At 40.6% G+C, this 19,799-nt stretch overlaps 1 protein-coding gene across 1 annotated transcript; it reads right to left on the reverse strand.

Annotated features, from left to right (window-relative positions):
* Positions 1 to 124: 124 nt before the first annotated feature.
* On the reverse strand, positions 125 to 14,825 carry LOC117357227 (dentin sialophosphoprotein-like). Its single transcript, XM_033937628.1, has 3 exons — positions 14,723 to 14,825; positions 6,048 to 6,113; positions 125 to 2,090 (listed from the first exon to the last, which is right to left on the reverse strand). Exons 2-3 carry the CDS (start codon positions 6,099 to 6,101, stop codon positions 906 to 908), a joined length of 1,239 nt encoding a protein of 412 aa, XP_033793519.1. The 5' UTR covers positions 6,102 to 6,113; positions 14,723 to 14,825; the 3' UTR covers positions 125 to 905.
* Between the last annotated feature and the right edge of the window lie 4,974 nt (positions 14,826 to 19,799).

Here is a 19,799-nt window from a genome sequence, read left to right on the forward strand (position 1 = left end):
CTCCGCAATGAGAGGGCAAAGGATGAAGTTAAGAGGTGATAGGCTCCGGAGTAATCTAAGGAAATACTTTATTTTACGGAAAGGGTGGTAGATGTGGAAGAGGTGGTGGAGACAGAGACTGTGTCTGAATTCAAGAAAGCCTGGGATAGGCCCGTGGGATCTCTTAGAGGGAGGACGAGATGATGGTTACTGCGGATGGGCAGACTGGATGGGCCATTTGGCCTTTATCTGCCGTCATGTTTCTAACACTTTGCATTTGAGAATTTAAAACTTAGGGGTCCTTTTACTAAGGCGCGTTAACCGATTTAGCGCCCGTTAACAATTAGCGCGCGCTAAATGCTAACGCGTTCATAGAATATAAGGGACGCATTGGCATTTAGCGCATGTTAATCGTTAGCGTGTGCTAAATCAATTAGCGTGCGCTAAATCGGCTAGTAAAAGAGAAGGTTAGAATTTTACTTTTTTTGCAGCATTTTTGACCTTCCTGCTCCTTTTAGAGAGTGCGTAACAGGAAATGCTGCATTCTAAAGCAATCGTTAACAAAAGATATTCAAAGTTACATTTCCTGATACAACATATTTAGCTATACATATAGAAAATAAGTCAATTATTTTATCTTGCTATTATAAAATGAAGCTAATTGAAAGTAACTACTGATTAGAAACTACTGATTAGTTAATTGTAAGCTCTGTTGAAATATTCATCTGCAGAATATTTCCCCTTCTGGTCTTTGGCTACTGCAGCTCTATTGTGAACAGAAGGAGAAGAAAAGCATGAAGAAAAGTTTTCTTGACACTAATGGGGCTGATTTATTTTGTGGCCTTCTGCATCCTTCACTTTGAGATGGTTTATGGGCTGAACACTCTTGTCCTACTTTGCGCTCTTCATTGCTTGGCCTAGAAACTCTAGTCTGATTGGTCACTACTGCTACGACTGTCAGTTGATTGGCTACTTTCACTGCTACTTCCAGAGGACTGACTACTGTCATCCTGGAGCGGTTTCTTCCTTGGACTTTTCTTAATCTTTTGACGCACAGCAATAGCATATTTCCTCTCTGCAGCCTTTCTGCTGTTTTCAGCTTTCACAACTTTTCCATTAGTGGTGAGAGTATGAAAATGACCTTTCTGGTTTTTCATTTTGTTATTAATGTCATTGATATGATTGTTTTGTGGACTCTTTCTCCTGCCCTTGTATTTATTAACTTGATCCTTTCCATTTATATCTTTATAATCAGCACTTTCTATTTTGTTCTTGTTTTTGCTTTCGTTAGCATGGTCAGTATTTTCTTGTATCCCCAAAGTCTCAGCGTGGTTAGTTTTCAAATTGTCCCAGTCAGATGTTCCATTTCCATTACTGGTACCGATATTGCCTTCATCCTTTCCTAGAGCACTACTATAAACAGTTTCTTGTATGTCTCTACTGGAATTCCAATGAACGTTCCCAGATTGAACTGTATCTGGGTCAGTGAATCCTGGATTAACAGTGATGTCTTCTGCTTTACCCAGACCGACAGTGGAATCAGTTCCTTCTGTGCCTCCGCTGCTGTTTCCACTACCACCGTCTTCTTCATCTACATTTAGAAGGTTTGTATCATGAGTGCTTTCAATGTCATGGTGATCCCTATCCATGTCTTTCCTTAAACCGTCTAGGTTATGGCTGGTATGAGAAAGTTCACCTTTCTTTGAAGATGGCACCTTATTCGTACCACCTGAGCCATTGTTAACATCTTTCAGAGGAAACGGTGTGCTCTCAGGATTGAAAACCCCGTGAGTAGCATCAAGTTCAATACTTTGGTGGCTTTTGTCTAGAAAATCATTGTTACCGCTGCCTTCTTCTAAGCCACATCCAATGATGCTATCAGCATCCATGTTGTCTAGATTCTGGATACCAGAAGCAATATAACAATCTACCTGAAGTTGATCTCTGCTGTTAGGCGTGTGATCCTTTTCGGATGTTTCTTGAATTACATTCTCCATGTTTTTGACAGCTGGTCCGTTCTGTTGTTTCTTTTGATGAAGATATAGATGTGCAACATCAACATCCTCAAGCTGATGCATGGCAGCCCTGACATGGTCACCTCTGTCTTCCTTCTAAATTGTTTAGAAATGAGAATATAACATTAGCTTCAATATTAAATATGCCTCTCTACCCCAATAGCTTTGTTTCTGCTTTTACAGTTTTCCTAAATCTTTAACAAAAATGTTTCTGCCATATGATCTAGATCAGTGGTTCCCAACCCTGTCCTGGAGGACCACCAGCCAGTCAGGTTTTTAGGATAGCTCTAATGAATATGCATGAGGGAGATCTGCAAATAATGGAGGTACCAGGCATGCAAATCTGCTCCATGCATGTTCATTAGGGCTATCCTGAAAACCCGAATGGCCTGGTGGCCCTCCAGGACAGGATTGAGAACCACTGATCTAGATGATGGTGTGCATTAGGTTGAAAAACATTACTTTCCATGGCAGGATAGTGTGACATTTCAAGTCCAAAAGTTTGTCCATTTTGAGGAACAATTCCTGACAAAATATTGGCATTTTGGGGTGTAGTTATCAATGTGGGCTACCGTTATGATGTGTTATTTTACCAGTAACTCGTGCTATTTTAGCACAGATCTCATTTTATGCAATGAAACCTAGTTACTAATAAGTGGCGTTAATAGAAAAATAACACATCGTAATGGTAGCTTGCCGATAGCTCCCCTACTTCGTCCATCATGTGTAAAGTGCTGGCTTCCAAGAGTGACATCAACCCAAGCAACGTGACAGGGTGAAATTTACGTTTTTTGGAGAAGTATTCTATGATTTTTGCAGAGCATAAAAGTTTAGAGCAATTAATATCTTTCAAAAATTTAAAGTCTATCTCCTCGATATTCAAAAGGCTATAATGGGGCAGGAGAGGCTCCTGCTTGGTAAAACCCGCCGAGCAACATAGCCAGTGTTGTGTAAAGTACCAGGTTAAAGTACAAGTAAATATATATTTTGATATTTAAGTAACTGTAAAAAATATAATGAAAAACAAATTAAAAATGTACTCAAAAGTAAGTGCCAAGTTCTGTAAATGGCACCGAAAGATAGGCCCTGGTAGGCACCTACAGTAGATCACCTACCAGTAGTATTTTATTTAAAAAACACTGCCTCCAGTGAGCCTTTTATAAAATATTTGGATTTTTGACCTAGTCACCCTTTACAAAGTTATCCTCTACGTTTTCTGTCAGCAATATCACCTAATGGGAACATGCATTTTTAAGGTCACTAATATCAAAGCTGCTCACTCAGCAGAAAGTTATTGCTACTGCAAGATATTTAAAAATGATAGTTTTAAAGAATTAAGCTCCTCCATGGGTTGTGTGGGAGATAGGTATTTGTTTACAGAAGCAGGAATCTCCCAGACCATTATTACTTCCTACTGCTGACAGAAGCAAAGCCCCCATTCCTGTTCTGTCTGGTTCACCACTTATAATAATGAATGACTTCACCTATTTGCTTGCTTCTTTAAATGCATAGGAACCTCTGCCCTCCCCCCACTCATGTGGTAAAAGGCAGCACGTTCTGCGCGTCCACCAGTTCATTAACCGAGATTAGCCAAGGATTGAAGAATGTGGATCATAGTTTCTTTTTTTATTTAAAGAATTTTAAAGATATAATTACAAGATTACAACTTGCTCCAACGTTCATTCAATTCCTATGAGCGTCGGAGCATGTACCTCACCGGGCCACGGTAGGAAGCTCTTCCGTGGTTTAGTAAAACCCAGCATTAATAAGGTCAAAGGAAAGGGGGAGAGAACAAATCTGATAAGGAAAAAGAGCAGATAATTAAAACCTTAAAAAATAGCTGAGATTACAAAATGCCTGAATCTACAACTGGAGAATATCTCTACGGTGTTTCTTTATAGTAGAAAGCTACATAAGGCTACCTAAACATAGCAACTAAAAACAAACAAACAAAAGATTAGGATTAAAGGAAGTCTGAGACACTCTGGGGTCCTTTAATTAAGGTGCACTAACCTTAGTGCACTTTTATTAACTAACTATTATCTAACTTAGGGCTCCTTTTACTAAGGTGCGCTAGGGCTGTAACGCATGGAATAGTGAGTGTTACATTGCCGCGTGCACTAGACCTTAATGTGAGCATTGAGCTGGCGTTAGTTCTAGAAGCGTAGCGAGTGGTAAGTTCCTGCGTGCGCTAAAAACGCTAGCGCACCTTAGTAAAAGGAGCCCTTAGTGCACTTTTATTAACTAACAAACAACTATTAGTGCACTTTTATTAAGTGCACTAATAACTAAGTGCACTAAGGTGCACTAAGCCATTTAGCGTGTGCTAAAGATTAGTGAGTGCTAAATGCTAAGGCGCCTATAGAATATAATGGATGCCGTAGCATTTAGCGCTAATCTTTACCACGCGCTAAATTGGTTAGCGCACCTTAAGAAAAGGACCTCTCTGTTATTCAAAAAACTGCTTCAACTAAATTTGGTCATGAAACAAATATTTATGATTTTGATCACACAAAGACACAGGAAGCACCAAAGTGGAGCGTAGTTTCAGATTAATCTCGAATCATGGAAGCCAGCTCTGCGGGTACTCAGCACCCCTAACACTGAGCATGCTCTTTTACTGTGTCTAGGGAGGGCTGATCTATATTGTGTTTGGCATGCTCAATCGTTTTCAAACCTTATTTTACTTGGGATCTTTATTTATACTGTACAGCAGGGCTGCCCAAGTCCAATCCTCGAGATCTACTGGCAGGCCAGGTTTTCAGGATATCCACAATGAATATGCATGAGAGAGAGATTTGCATACCAAGAAGGCAGTGCAGGCCTCTCTCATGCATATTCATTGTGGATATCCTGAAAACCTGGCCTGCCCGTAGATCTCGAGGACCGGACTTGGTCAGCTCTGCTGTACAGCATTCACACTATGGGCTCCTTTTATGAAGCCGCGTTAGCGGTTTAACGCGCGTAATAGCGCGTGCTAAATAGCCGGCCGCACTAGACGCTAACGCCAGCATTGAGCTGGCGTTAGTTCTAGCTGCGTAGCGTGGGTTTAGCACGCGCTAAAAAGCTGCGGCACGCTTGAACCGCTAACGCGGCTTCGTAAAAGGAGCCCTATATGCATCAAAAATATAATGCTGTAATGCTTTTTATTGTTTTTTACTATTTTTAAAAAGCTATTTTTTAATGCTCTATATCCACAACCTATGATAAGTGAAAGACTCATTAGTATGCGCTCAGTGCTCCTCCATCCAGGTCATTAGCAAAATGCTGTAACCTTGTATGTGACTGCTGGGAACCATCATCGCACATATATGTTCCTACATTTATGTTCCCACCTATATATCTACTCAACATCACAAAACAACCAGCTTTAAATTGCTACTTATCTTTAGCATAGATGTTCATAGAAACATAGAACATGACGGCAGAAAAGGGCCATGGCCCATCTAGTCTGCCCACACTAATGGCCCAACCTTAACTACCTCCATGAAGAGATCCCACATGCCAATCCCATCTTTTCTTAAAATCTGGCACGCTGCTTGCCTCAATTACCTGTTGTGGAAGATTATTCCAGCGATCAACCACCCTTTCGGTGAAGAAATATTTTCTGGTGTCGCCATGAAATTTCCACGGCGATGATGTGCAATGAGGATCTGCAGTTCACAGTTTTTCGTTTAATACAAAAGTGCTCGTGCAAAATCAGGAAATTATATTAAAAATCTTCACTCATTTCATTACTCTTTTTCTTAGTTCTCCGGTTCTCCTGAGTGGAGGAGCACTGAGCACATTGTAAAGAGTCTTTCACTTATCAAAGGTTGTGGATATAGAGCATTAAGAAAGCATTAAAAATATTTTTTTTAAAATAGTAAAAAAACCAGTAAGAAACATTACAGCATTACATTTTTGATTCTCAATCATTTTGATATGTTGGTTCCCAGGTCTGTAATTGAGACTGTTTTCACAGTGCAATTCTGTACCCTAATGGTGCCTTGAGAAGCTCTGGCAACAGCACAGATGAGCTTAGCAAGAGCAAAGAGATACTGAAATACTCACCAGCCTGGCATGAGCTTGAATAAAGAAGCACAGACACACAAGTATAACTTTCATTTTCAAGAACTCCTGCAAAATACAGCAAAGAGGAACACCTTTAGAAACATAGAAAAACAGAAAAATGAAGGCAGATATAGACCATATCATAGGCCTCGGAACGGGGGAGGCCACAGGGGCCATGGCCTCACCCCCCCCCATTTTTGGCTGCCAGTTGTTTCCTGCCTTCCCTCCCAGCTCCCGGTATTATGGTTTTAAATCTTCAGGCAGCCACTGCACAGCATCAAACAGCAGCCCTGCCCCAGAATCCTTCATTCTACTTCCAGGGGAAGGCCTGCTAGTGGACGCTGCCAAAGATTTAAAACTATAGCGCTGGGGGGAGGTGAGTGGGGGACTCAGGAGCTGCTGAGAGGTCATGCGCTAGGGCGGAGCTCCTGGGCCCCCCGAAACAAAGCAGCATTCCGCTGCCTATCGACCATGTATACCATGGTCATCTTGTGAGCTTGGGTACCTTTGTGGTACTAAGGGCTCCTTTTACAAAGTCGCGGTAGCGGTTTAATGCATGTAATAGTGCACGCTAAACTGCCGGCCGCACTAGCCGCTACCGCCTCCTCTTGAGCAGGTGGCAGTTTTTTGGCTAGCGCAGGGGTAGCGCGTGATTAAAAGTCACGCGCGTTTAAGCCGCTACCGCGGCTTCGTAAAAGGAGCCCTTAGAGACTTCTAAAACAAATCTAGCTCCGAACGTCTAAATTCCATCCAGGACGTTTCATTTATTTATTATCTGTAGTATACAGCATATTATTAGTATACAGTCTAAGTGGTTTACATTCAGGTACTCAAGCATTGTCCCCTATCTGTCCTGGTAGGTTCACACTCTATCTAATGTACCTGGGGCAGTGTTTGGGAAAGGTTTGATTATATGTGTGGGACATCCAAGTTAAACACCCCAAAGCCTGCCCAAAAAATGCTTCTCAGTACGCCCCCTGGAACTCTGGATGCACAATGGGAGAAACAAGACACACAGAAGAACAGTTTTGATTAATGGCACTTGGACATCCCAACGATTAGGACATTCAAGTGCCAACTTGGGTGGATTTTTGGACATTTTAGTGTTTTGATTATCCATACTTGTCAGTTGTGAAAAGTAATTTTCTCACATTCGATCAGCTGTATCCGAAAGTAATGGACGAGCCACTAGCGACTTCAGAACTGAGCTAGAATAGATGGTACTGAACTGTTTCTTCTTTTTTTTTAGTTCAATTTATTTATTGGATAATGAAGAAAAGGACAAAATATACATCATGTAACAAAAAACAGAGTACAGAAATTGGCAGAGAACATCATAATAGTACGGGGTATATATCCTCTGAGAGTACTTGTACAGAAAATATGATAATCACATAATTAAAGAGATTGTAAGTATTCGTCAGTGGGAGTCCAAATATCACGTAGTGAAAATAACAGATTAGTCCTTTTCTTGTCAAGAGCATGTTGTTTGTATTTTTTATATAGGCATATAGAGTTCCACCAAAAAGTGAAATTCAACAGAGAAGCGGATTTCCAATTTTGCAAAATATGCTGTATACCCACAGATATCAATATATCAATCAATTTTGGATCACGGGTGCAGGTCTTAAAGCAAGGATGGTACTGAACTGTTTCTAAGTAGGGTCTGAATAGCACATTTTACCTGTAACAGTTCTGATGAAATAAAACCAATGTTTTGTTTTTGAGTAAGCAGAGAACTAGTCTAAAGTCAATGTTTACTTTCTCCCTTAATATCTTAGGGCCTGTTTCATTTTATGCCTACACTTGGAGATTTAGGTCAAAATGTTATATTAAACATGAGCAAGTTGTATCAAATATTTTGTACAGTGTTTGCCATTCTACTAACATCAGTTCAATTATTTCACCAGAATAAGCGGTAGCAGGCAAATTTATTGCATTGAAGTTCATATTTTAGTCCCTTTAGGTTCACAGTCAGAAGCGCACGAGATAAACACGCACCAATTTTTTTCACCTGCTTTTCTTTTTCTTCTTCTTCATAACTTAATCCAGTTAATCTAATAGTGAGGTTCCTTGACTGGAGGCCAAGCAGTTATGTTCGCCCTACAACCCAGAAACCAGGAGCTGTGAGTCCTGCAACAGCCCAGACTAGCCCAGGGAACAGAACACCAGACTCCTGGATTTGAATCCCAGTCCGCTGCATGGCAGTTGCCATCATAGATGCCAGTGCCATGGGTGTTTTGTCCAAGGAGAGGTAATTGGGTTTAACACACCTATAACAAATCATTCTGAAAAGTTGGCTCCTGTGACTTACATTTTAGGACTGCCTTCTTTTATCTAGGCCCTATTCTGTGGAATTCCTTGCTGAGAGATTTAACAGAGGTAAGGTGTGGGAGCAAGAAGGGAGAAAGTTGCTAGTTGAGGGGGCAAGAAGAGAGAGAGAGAGAGAGGTGATGCATGGGGGGGGACAATGAGAGGGAAAGAAGCATTGAACTCAGGGTAAGGAGGGAGAGAGGCGCTTCTTTGAGGGGAGGGTGAGCAAGGAGAGAGAGCTCACGGAGGAGGAAAGTGCTGGGCTCAGGGATGCTGCATCAAGGGAAGGAGAAAAAGGAGAGCAAGCAAGAAAAGAGAGAGGTTCTGCACTGGGAGGCAAGGAGGGAGAGAGATACTCAACTGAGGAGGAGGGAAGAGGGAGAGCCAATGAAAGGATTGAGAAGCTGCATTGGGAGAAAGAAGAGAGAGAGAGATGCTGAACTCGGGGAGGGGGTGGAGAGGGAAGAGAGAGATCCAGTGAGGGGATTGAGGATGAGAAGGGAAAAACTGGATGGTAGGACGAGAGATACTGGATATAAGTGAGTGAGGAAAAGAAAAGAGGAGACACATTGCCTGGAGGCAAGAGAAAGGAGAGACCAGGATAGAGCTGAAAGAGTGAAAGGAATTGGGGGACTAGAAGAAAGATAGAACTGAAACTACAGATACCAGATAAATAAGTGGTTTATGCTTCATTTTAGGATTTTTGTTTGTGTTTGTTGTATTTTCTTTAAAAATAAATTAGATATTAATTGCAATTAATTGCTAATACACAACACGATTAATCACTACTAAAATTTTAAATCTTCCTGCAGTCCAAGTATATATGCATCCCTGTTATGCCCCAGAAGGAGTTCAGTGCGATTTACAATTTAGAAGATGCTGGTCATATCCAGGGATTACATTATTTAATTAGGATTCATGACACAGATAACTTGATTTGTGTTCATGTAGGCGTATGATTATGGCATATGGTTTGGAGAGAGGAAATGCTATATCTGGTGTTGTAGTCTTGATATTATGGGTCAGGTATGGGTATATGGCACCAAACTCAAAACTTCTCTTTTTAAAGATGCCTTTACTCATTAGTACCAGCTTCTGATTCTCAAACCTTTAATTTCTGTGAAGCCCTTGAAACATCAAATGCTTCTTCTGAAGCGATCCCCATCTTAATGTTTTGCCACTCCCCTTTTGCCTTCCTTTTTTAAAAATTTTACTTCGATGTACTTTAATTTTACTTTGATGTATTTTAAACAACTTTTTCCTTCCCAACTTCCCTTTTGTCCCATGTACGTTAATGTGAATTCGTCTAGTATTTTTAATATATGATAAAATATTGCTTTTATTTACCTATTTTAATTGTTTTCTACAATCTTTTTATATTGTACACCGTTTAGAGACCTGTTTTGATAGATGGTATATCAAAAATAAAGAAACTTGAAACTTGAATGTTAAATGCAACCTCCGTGTGAGTTTTTGGCATGGAAAAATGTTCTAATGGACGCAAGGTGCTGAAATGGGGCAGAAATGGCAGATCTGGACAAAAACACACTTGTGCGCCCATTTGTAGAATAGCGATTAAGTGTTTCTGTGCGAACCCGGAGGGACGCGGGTGGGTCAGGAGCATTCTCTTAAGAAGTGCACAGTGTTATAGAATAGTGCGGATCCACACCTCACTCGCACACCGGGATTTGCACCTGGTTTCAGTGAGTGTAACTCTTCAGACCCAAAGTTGAACACAGATTCTGGTGCTACATGCTATTCCACAGAGGGTGCCCATCCCAGAACGCCCTTTGTAGAATGCCATTTGGTAATGATTTTGTTTTGCCGCTGAATTTTAAGCGCCGTCTACTGAATCCAGCCCTATATGTGAGATCACATGCAACATCTGTGACAACAGTTGAGGAGATTACAAGATGTCAAGATAGGAAAACTTAAAGGGAATTATTCAAACAGGGCTGGTTCTCATTCTCGGCCAATAGAAACATAATTTTTCTTTCTTTCTTTAAAATCATTTATAGGCTGCCTATCCAAGATTCCTAGATGGCCAACATCGTAAGCAAGGACAACTCTATAACTGGGCACCTGAATTTAGTCACCCCAAGTATGCATTGTTGGAGCCTATTCTATAAAGGCACCTGGGCACTCAGATTCCATTATAGAATGATTAACTTTTCCCATGATAAGATATTTGATTAGAGGCAAAAAGGGGTGGGATTTTATGTCTGATTATTACATAATATATTAATATTTGAATGAATTCACAATAAAGATGATTTTATGTATTATTGAATTGGGAGGGAGGGAGGGATGGGGGATTATTATATTCAATAAGAATGATATAAATTTAGATTTCTTACATAATATTTTAACATTATAGAATACTAATTTTCTAATGAAATGTTAAATTTGATGCTAATATGTGAGTTAATCAAGTGTGTATCTTTAAGTTTTATATGAGTTTATTTGATACACTTGTTGTAACATACAAAAATGAATAAAGAATTATAAAAAAAAAGAATGTATTAGCATAACCCAATATCGACATAACCACCATTTATGCACTGTAGGTATACTAAAAGCAAAAACAAAAAAAAAAATCCAACGAATCTGCAGAAAAAAGGTGAACACCAAAAAACAAGAAAACAAAAACTGAAGAATGGAATGTCCAAGGTGCAGAAATCTTTATTTAAAAAGCATACAAAATTGTGATCCTTAAAAAATGGCTGTCGTATACATGGAATACAGACCCAACACGGTCTGTTTTTTTCACTTTCGGTAGCTGTACTCACCCTGTGCATCTGCTCAGAAGGAGAATTTCTTGCTTCCGATACCCAAATTTTGATGATTTCAACACAACGTTGTTTTCCACATTCACTCTCTACATGTGATATGTTGGTCATCCCGGACCCCTGAGGAAGGAGTGTTTCTCTGAAACACGGACCGTGTTGGGTCCGTATTCCATGTATACGAGAAGCATTTTTTTAAGGAGCACAATTTTGTATGCTTTTTAAATAAAGATTCCTGCACCTTGTACATTCCATTCTGCACTTTTTTTCTTGTTCTTATTTCTGCAGGTATAACTGCCATAGACCCCCGTGCAACTGTGGGCATGTAGATTGTACATGCTCCTATGCCACCTTGCATTTACATTCTGTGCTACATATGCATGCCATTGTAGAATAGAGCCCTGCTGGCACTTTCATGAATAACTGAACACTTACACATACATTAATGTAGATGCAAAGGTTAACTGTAGAATTCCCTTCAAGTGTCTCACTATGGTTGACTGCTTACTCTTTATTCTAGGTCCTTGCATGTCATCTTGAATTAACCACAAAATAACTAGCATAAGATATATCATGTAAATACAAGGGACTTTATATTCATTTATATATATGCGTGCACTTGGTGCAAAGAGCTCCTGATTCTCATGGAACTACTTTGGATACTAGAGTAGCAGCCTTAGAGGAGCTTAGGCAGACAGAGGAGTATACAGTAAGAACAGTACCGGGTAGAGCTTTAGATCCTTGCCCAGAAATAGCTAAGGAGAAGAAGACCCACCCCCCCCCAACAACAACAACAAATTTTTAGATTGAATCAGGTTGGGCAGACTAGATGGACCATTGGGTCTTTATCTGCCGTTGTCTACTATGTTACTATGTTACAGTATAGAGGAAACCTCCCATCTGATAGCATCTGTGATGCATTGGAGGAGAGAGGTCACTTGAAAGGAGAGCATCATCTTTCTGTGGCAGGAAGTGATCTGTAGCCAAGACCTGCCCTCCAGGGAATACAATATCCTCTTGCACAAGGGATGTGTCTTCAAGTTTCAAGTTTATTAAAATTTTGATATAAACACAATATTAAATATTTTCAATGCGTATAACAATAAAAAATTTGGGGGGGAGGACAAAATAAAACAATTTAAACAGGTAAACATATAATCGATATACACAATTAATTAGTGATACATAGGGAAAAAGGAGTGAACTACAATGGTTAAAGAAAGTAAAAGAACATTTAAGGAAAAACAACATCGGGAGGGTAATTGAAAAAGTTTTACAAATAAAGCAAGGTCTAAAAGTGAAAGAGAGAAGTTGTGATCTATATATAGATCTGGTTAAGGGAAGGATTCAGATGGTTATTTGAGTTGATGATGCAGCTATTAGGTATACAGATAGCTGAGTGATTGGTGGTCATGAGGATTGCTTGATAACTTGCTTGGCTGGTGTGAAGGTACCACACCAGCAGTGGTTACAGCTAAAGCCTCAGCACCCTGAGGTTGTGGGTTCAAACCCACACTGCTCCTTGTGACCCCGGGCATGTCACTTAATCCCCCCACTGCCCCAGGTACATTTGATAGATTGTGAGCCTGCCGAGACAGACAGGGAAAAATGCTTGAGTACCTGAATCAATTCATGTAAGCTGTTCTGAGCTCCCCTGGGAGAATGGTATAGAAAATTGAATAAATAAATAAAGAATTTAGATAGTGCTGGGGAAGAGATGGATGTTGTGGTACATGTAGGTATCAATGGCATAGGAAAGTGTAGGAGGGAGGTTGTGTTAGACAAATGTAGGTTTTTAGGTAGAAAGTTGAAATCTAGAATCTCTTGTCCCTGATACGGTGTCAGGTCAAAAGAGCGCTGGGACAAAGGCACGCCCAGACAATTGAGCACAGTGCGCGCCACCGCGCCACTCTAAATTACTGTTTTTAGCGCTCCAACGGGGGTGTGTGTGTGGGGGGGAACCCCCCCACTTTACTTAATAGACATTGCGCTGCGTTATGGGGGCGTTGTGGGAGGTTGTAACCCCCCACATTTTACTGAAAACTTCACTTTTTCCCTGTTTTTAGGGAAAAAGTTCAGTTTACAGTAAAATGTGGAGGGTTACAACCCTCCAAACCCCCCATAACGCTGGCGCGATGTCTATTAAGTAAACTGGGGGGGGTTCCCCAACAAAACCCCCCGTCAGAGCCCCTAAAAACTGTAATTTAGAGCGGAGCGGCGGCACGCGCTGCGCTCAATTGTCAACGCGCGCTTTTGTCTTTCGCGCCGTTGTCTATGAACCCCCTGATACAGATGGGAGCTGAAAATGATCATGTCATGTTTATTTGATTTCATGGTTTTATTAAATGATTTTATAGACTGGTGTATGGTCTTTTTGTTTGCTTCTGGTCTTTTTCGTAACACCTGGCCTCTCCTATTTAGATGACTTGTTAAGCAAATGCCATCAGAAGAATGTTACAGTCTGGTGAAAGTTACAGTGGCAGCAGTCTCTGATAGATTTTATCCTCAAGAGCACAGTCATTTCTGTTTCCCATGATCCTTTAGGAAATGCATTCTTTGTTTTTTCATATGTCTAGAATTTTTTTTTTTTTTTTACTGAGCTAATGAAGAGAACATAACCCTTAACCCTTTCAGGACCATAAGGATCATAGGCCAATTTTTGTGGTTTTGATGACATTTTTATGGTAAAAAGGGCTTGCAGATGCCAAAAAATTGATTTTTTTTGTGAAATATCATTATTTTTATTTTTAAAAAATCACACTTCTGGCTTATGGACAGTGTGGCAAGTGAATCTTCTCGTCAATCTGGCAACGACGCTAATGAATGAATGTCGGAACCAGTTTGTTTACATAAAGGCAGTATCATACGGAATCCGTACATATCAAATTTAGAACTGTAGACTATCCCAATCAAAATTTATAGGATTTTAAAGTTATGGGACAAATATGTCTCTTGGTCCTGAAAGGGTTAAAAGGTCATTGCTATTGTATTTAGTTAACCAATTAATTCAAAATATCTTCCCTGCAACTTATTGACATATTTTTATGTCTTAAAAGCATTTTTATTGAAAAATGTTTTCCACATTTACAGTTTTACTTATCATGTCCTCTTCACCCAGAAGAAAATAACATGACAGGTATCCAGCTATTATGAAAGCTGGTAACTACAGTACCTATGCAATCATTCTACAATAACCTGTTCTTTGTGAAACAACATTATTCTTTGACAGTGATTATAGTGATTAAATCATTTTATACAGTTACAGCAGTAATACCTAGAGAAATAAAATGGACACATTTTAATGGATTTTAAGATTTTTTTTGGTTTGTGTGTAACTTTTATGCCATTTCTATTTATGTATTCTTAATTGTGCTAAAGATTACTGATAACCAGATGCCAGTAGCTCTAAATCCAAATCTGCAGATCTATATCAACATAGATACACAGATACATACATAGAGAGCTATAATTCTACACATATACAGATATATAAAAATTATATTATCTTATGAAGGTATAGAAAGCCTAGCTAAAAAAATAACAAATCCTAGCAATAATAATGATAAAATAATTTACCTTTTGTTCTTGGAATGCAAGATGTCTTCAGCAGAACTTGTAAACGTTCTGCATTTTTCTGAAATTTAAAGTTCTGGTAAAGTTTCTACTCAACCAATCAGCTCTGTCTGCTTCTGGTAAATAGTGCCTCATATGTGCCCACAGACAGCAGTGGGATAATTTTATTCTAAAAATTGTTTTTGTGGTGACAAAAGCAAATAAGAGATGTTCCACTTAACAGAAAAACAAAAACAAAACTGATGCTGTATAAATATCTTTGTTTTGAATTCAAATAATTATAATTCATTGTGAAGCTTTTATAATGGCTTTCCTCACCACCCTGCAAAAGGCCTCATAAAATTACCCCCACATGTTCAAGCACACCCTATGAGAAGTGGACATATACTTGAGGTAGGTGTATTAAGGAGAGGAGTTTAGACACCGTGCTGATAGAGTCATGAAGTACACACATAGAGGTACATTTTCAATAGGACGTCTAAGTCCGACTTTGGATGTTTCCTGCAAAAGGTCAAAAATTGGACTTCTAGAAGGGTCCATTTTTTAAAATGCTGGACATCCCAATGTTTTTTTTGTTTTATGTTTAAACAATGTTTATTAATTACAAAAATACAAACCACAACAATGTACAAACTAAGAAACAAAACAAATTCCATGGCAAACCCCCATTCCCCCTTCTAACCCTAGCTTCCCACAGTAGCCAAAAGCAATACATTACCTCCCCAAGGAACTTAGACTCTTATAGTCCCAAGGGTAAGAGAAAGACAAGATGGAAGCTTAAGAAGATAGACAGAAAATAAAAGCAAAAGAAAGAAAAAAACAAAACAAAAACCCATGTTGTGCCATAGTCCCGCACATCCGATGCCCCCCTCCCGCTGCCAAGATTTAGGCCAAGGAATTCAAAATTTCACTATGAGCCCGAGGAGGCAAGGATTGTATATATGGGTCCCATATCTGGAAAAAGTCTTACGCTTAGAGGTATGAGTAGCTGCCCTACACTCCAACAACAGCGCATGAAGACGATTCCTCCAAAACTAGGGAGCATCATCACTCACCCAAACCGACAAGATTACCCTCTTTCCCACCATCCCAACTTTGTGCAAAAACTGGCGTTGTCCCCGGGTAGGAAGCCGAAAGGCCTCGTATCTATCAAGCAAAAATCCTGCAGGGGAAAAAGGAATAGTGCGGTGTAACAGATGAGTGACATATGCTGTAATTCAGCATTTTTTTTGTTTTAAATCGTCTAGTTCAGGGGTAGGGAACTCCGGTCCTCGAGAGCCATATTCCAGTCAGGTTTTCAGGATTTCCCCAATGAATATGCATGAGATCTATTTGCATGCACTGCTTTCAATGCATATTCATTGGGGAAATCCTGAAAATCCAACTAGAATACGGCTCTTGAGGACCGGAGTTCCCTACCCCTGGTCTAGTTGGATGTCATGGCCACCAGGACATCCAACTAGATGTCCAACCTCAGGACATGTAACTTTAGTCCCCATTTTCGACCACAATATCGTCCAAGTTGAAAACTTCCAAATGAAGCCCTTTTGGACATTGGAGGGGCCAGCTTTCTAATGGACTGACCACACAGACATGCCAAAAGAATATTGGGGCACATTAGAAGACACTGCTGTAAACTTCACATAAACAGTGCCAGAAGTACATCTCACAATAACAATAATGTAAGGTGAGCCCTCCAAAACTCCCATCCAAACCTACTATACCCACTTGTCCATCACCCCAATAGCCTTTATGACTGCAGGTGGCATCTATATAGCAGTATAGTTGGGTTTTGGTAGGTTTTAGTGGGCTCACACTTTCCACCATAAATGTAGTGGTTAGAGTGGCTTAAGGGCCTGGCTCCTCCTCTATGGTTCACTAACCCACCCACTTGACTACTTAAGACACTTGTGTTATGCTCTACTATGCTTTCACAGACCAAGTGCTGCTGTTCTAGAGCCAGGTATGTACTGTTTCATTCAGATTTTGGGGGTTGGAGGGGGGTCAGTGACCACTGGGGGAGTATGTGGGGCTTATAACTTAGTCCCTTCAGTGATCAAGTGGTCAGTTTGGGTACCTTTTTGACACTTAGTTGCTTCTCAAACAGGTCTAATGAACCCATCTAAGTTCCATCTAGGACGTCCTTGGAAAGGTTTGATTATAGCTGAAGAACGTTCAAGTCTAACATTTTCCACCATGAGTATAGTGGTTAAAGTGGCTTATGATGATAGGAAGGGGGTGGTGAAGGAAGAGAAAGAAGTGATGGAAAGACTAAACATGTTCTTTTCGTCAGTATTTACAAAAGAAGACATATCCAACATACCGGAACCTGAACAAAAGAGACCAAGCAGAAAAATTAACATCCATTGAAGTAAGCCTTGAGGACGTACACAGGCAGATAGAAAAATTAAAAACTGACAAATCATCGGGCCAGGACGGAATCTATCCTAGAGTATTGAAAGAATTAAAGGAGGAAATAGCGGAACTACTACAGCAGGTTTGTAATCTATCTCTGGATACAGGCGTGATCCCGGAGGTTTGGAAGATAGCCAATGTACGCCCATCTTTAAAAAGGGATCGAGAGGTAACCCAGGGAACTACAGACCGGTAAGTTTGACCTCGGTTCCGGGGAAAATGGTGGAAGCGCTGATAAAAGATAGCATTGAAGAGCATCTAGAGAGGCATAAACATATGAAAACAAGCAAACATGGCTTCTGCAAGGGAAGATTGTGCCTGACGAACTTATTGCACTTCTTCGAAGGAATTAACAAACGGATGGACAAAGGGGACCCCATAGACATTGTATACTTAGACTTCCAAAAAGCCTTCGACAAGGTACCCAATGAACGCCTACTTCGGAAACTAAAGAACCATGGGCTGGAAGGAGACGTACACAGATGGATCAGGAATTGGTTGGCGGGCAGGAAGCAGAGGGTAGGAGTGAAGGGCCACTACTCAGACTGGAGGAAGGTCATGAGGGGTGTTCCGCAGGGGTCGGTGCTTTGACCAACGCTATTCAATGTATTTATAAATGATATAGAAATGGAGACAAAGAGCGAAGTAATAAAATTCGCAGATGACACCAAGCTATTTAATGGGGCTAGGACTAAAGAGGACTGCAAAGATTTACAAAGGGACCTGAACAAACTAGGGGAGTGGGCGACGAGATGGCAGATGAAGTTCAGTGTAGAGAAACGTAAAGTCATACACGTAGGTAACAGAAACTCGAGGTACAGCTACACGATGGGAGGGCTGTTATTGAGTGAGAGAACCCAAGAAAGGGACTTGGGGGTAATAGTGGACATGACAATTAAGCCGTCTGCACAATGCGCAGCGGCTGCTAAGAAAGCGAATAAAATGCTAGGAATAATCAAGAAAGGTATTACAAGCAGAACGAAAGAAGTTATCCTGCTGTTGTATTGGGCGATGGTACACCCGAATCTGGAGTACTGCGTCCAATATTGGTCACCGTACCTAAAGAAGGATATGGCGATACTCAAGAGGGTTCAGAAGAGAGCGACACTTTGATAAAAGGTATGGAAAATCTTTCATACGCTGAAAAATTGGAGAAACTGGGGCTCTTTTCGTTGGAGAAGCGGAGACTTAGAGGGGATATGATAGAGACTTACAAGATCATGAAGTGCATAGAGAAAGTGGAGAGGAACAGATTCTTCAAACTTTCGACAACTACAAGAACGAGAGGGCGTTCAGAAAAATTGAAAGGGGACAGATTCAGAACCAATGCTAGGAAGTTCTTCTTCACCCAATGGGTGGTGGACATCTGGAACATGCTTCCAGAGGGAGTGATAGGACAAGGTACGGTATTGGAGTTCAAGAAGGGATTGGATAATTTTCTGAAGGAAAAGGGGATAGAAGGTTATAGATAGAGAGCTACTACACAGGTCCTGGACCTGATGGGCCGCCGCATGAGCGGACTGCTGGGCATGATGGACTTCAGGTCTGACCAAGCAGAGGCACTGCTTATGTTCTTATGTTATGGGCCTGGGTCCTTCTCTCTATGGTTCACTAGCCCACCCCCAGGCTACTTAAGACACCTGTATGCAGCTCTACTAGGCTATCCTATAGCAAATGCTGATGTTCTGGAGACAGGTATGTATGTTCTTATTCTGATATTTGTGGGTGTGTGAGGGAGTTAGTGATCACTGGGGGAGTGTGTGTGGGTCTTTATGTTGTTTCTGCAGTGGTTATCTGGTCACTTTGGATACCTTTGCAGCATTTATGCCTGCTTTTACATCATCTAACTCATAACGTACAAGTTTTGTCCAGGAAATCTCGTGAAGCATTCGATTATCCCTGCAGGACGACTAAGTCTAGGTCAGCCCACATCCTACCTAAATTCCATCGTAACCACTCCTCCAGATATGCTCCTTTTAGCTCTGGCTCTGGGTGCACAGCAGTATTCAGAGGCCTAAACTGTCCTTGGATACGTTCAGAAAGTCGGTTTGATTATCGGCACTTGGACAACCTGTCTTTTAGGTCGTCCAAGTGCCGACTTGGGTGGGTTTGTAGACGTATTTAAGTTTCAGTTATGAGCCTCTTAGCACATGGGTGCTATATACAGCAGCAGATAGTGTGGGGGCACTTACACCATCCGCCACAATAAAGGTAAATTATAATACGAGGGGTGTTCAATAATTTATCTACCTCACTAGAAAAGAAGAGTTTTCAAAAAATTTTTATTTTTCGATATAGTCCCCTGATAGCTCCATACACTTCATCCACTTTTCCTGCAATGACTTTAACCCCTTCTATGCATGTGGGATTTGTTAGAGAGAGGAAGAGATAATGGTTACAGCGGATGGGCATATTAGATGGGCCATTTGGTCTTTATCTGCCATCATGTTTCTATGTTTGAAAATAATTCTTCTGTTTGACCTTCAAACCAGGATGTCACAGTTCCCTTGACATCTTCATCACTTGAAAACTGCTGTTCACTGAGAGATTTCTTCAAAACTCAGAACAAGAAATAAACTGAGGGAGCCAGGTCAGTAATGTAGGGTTGATGGTTCAGCTGTTGAAATCCACATACTATAATGGTGGTTCTCCCCTTCAATATCTT

Source organism: Geotrypetes seraphini, chromosome 1 (genome assembly GCF_902459505.1).
Source record: "Geotrypetes seraphini chromosome 1, aGeoSer1.1, whole genome shotgun sequence".
Taxonomy (NCBI): Eukaryota; Metazoa; Chordata; class Amphibia; order Gymnophiona; family Dermophiidae; genus Geotrypetes; species Geotrypetes seraphini.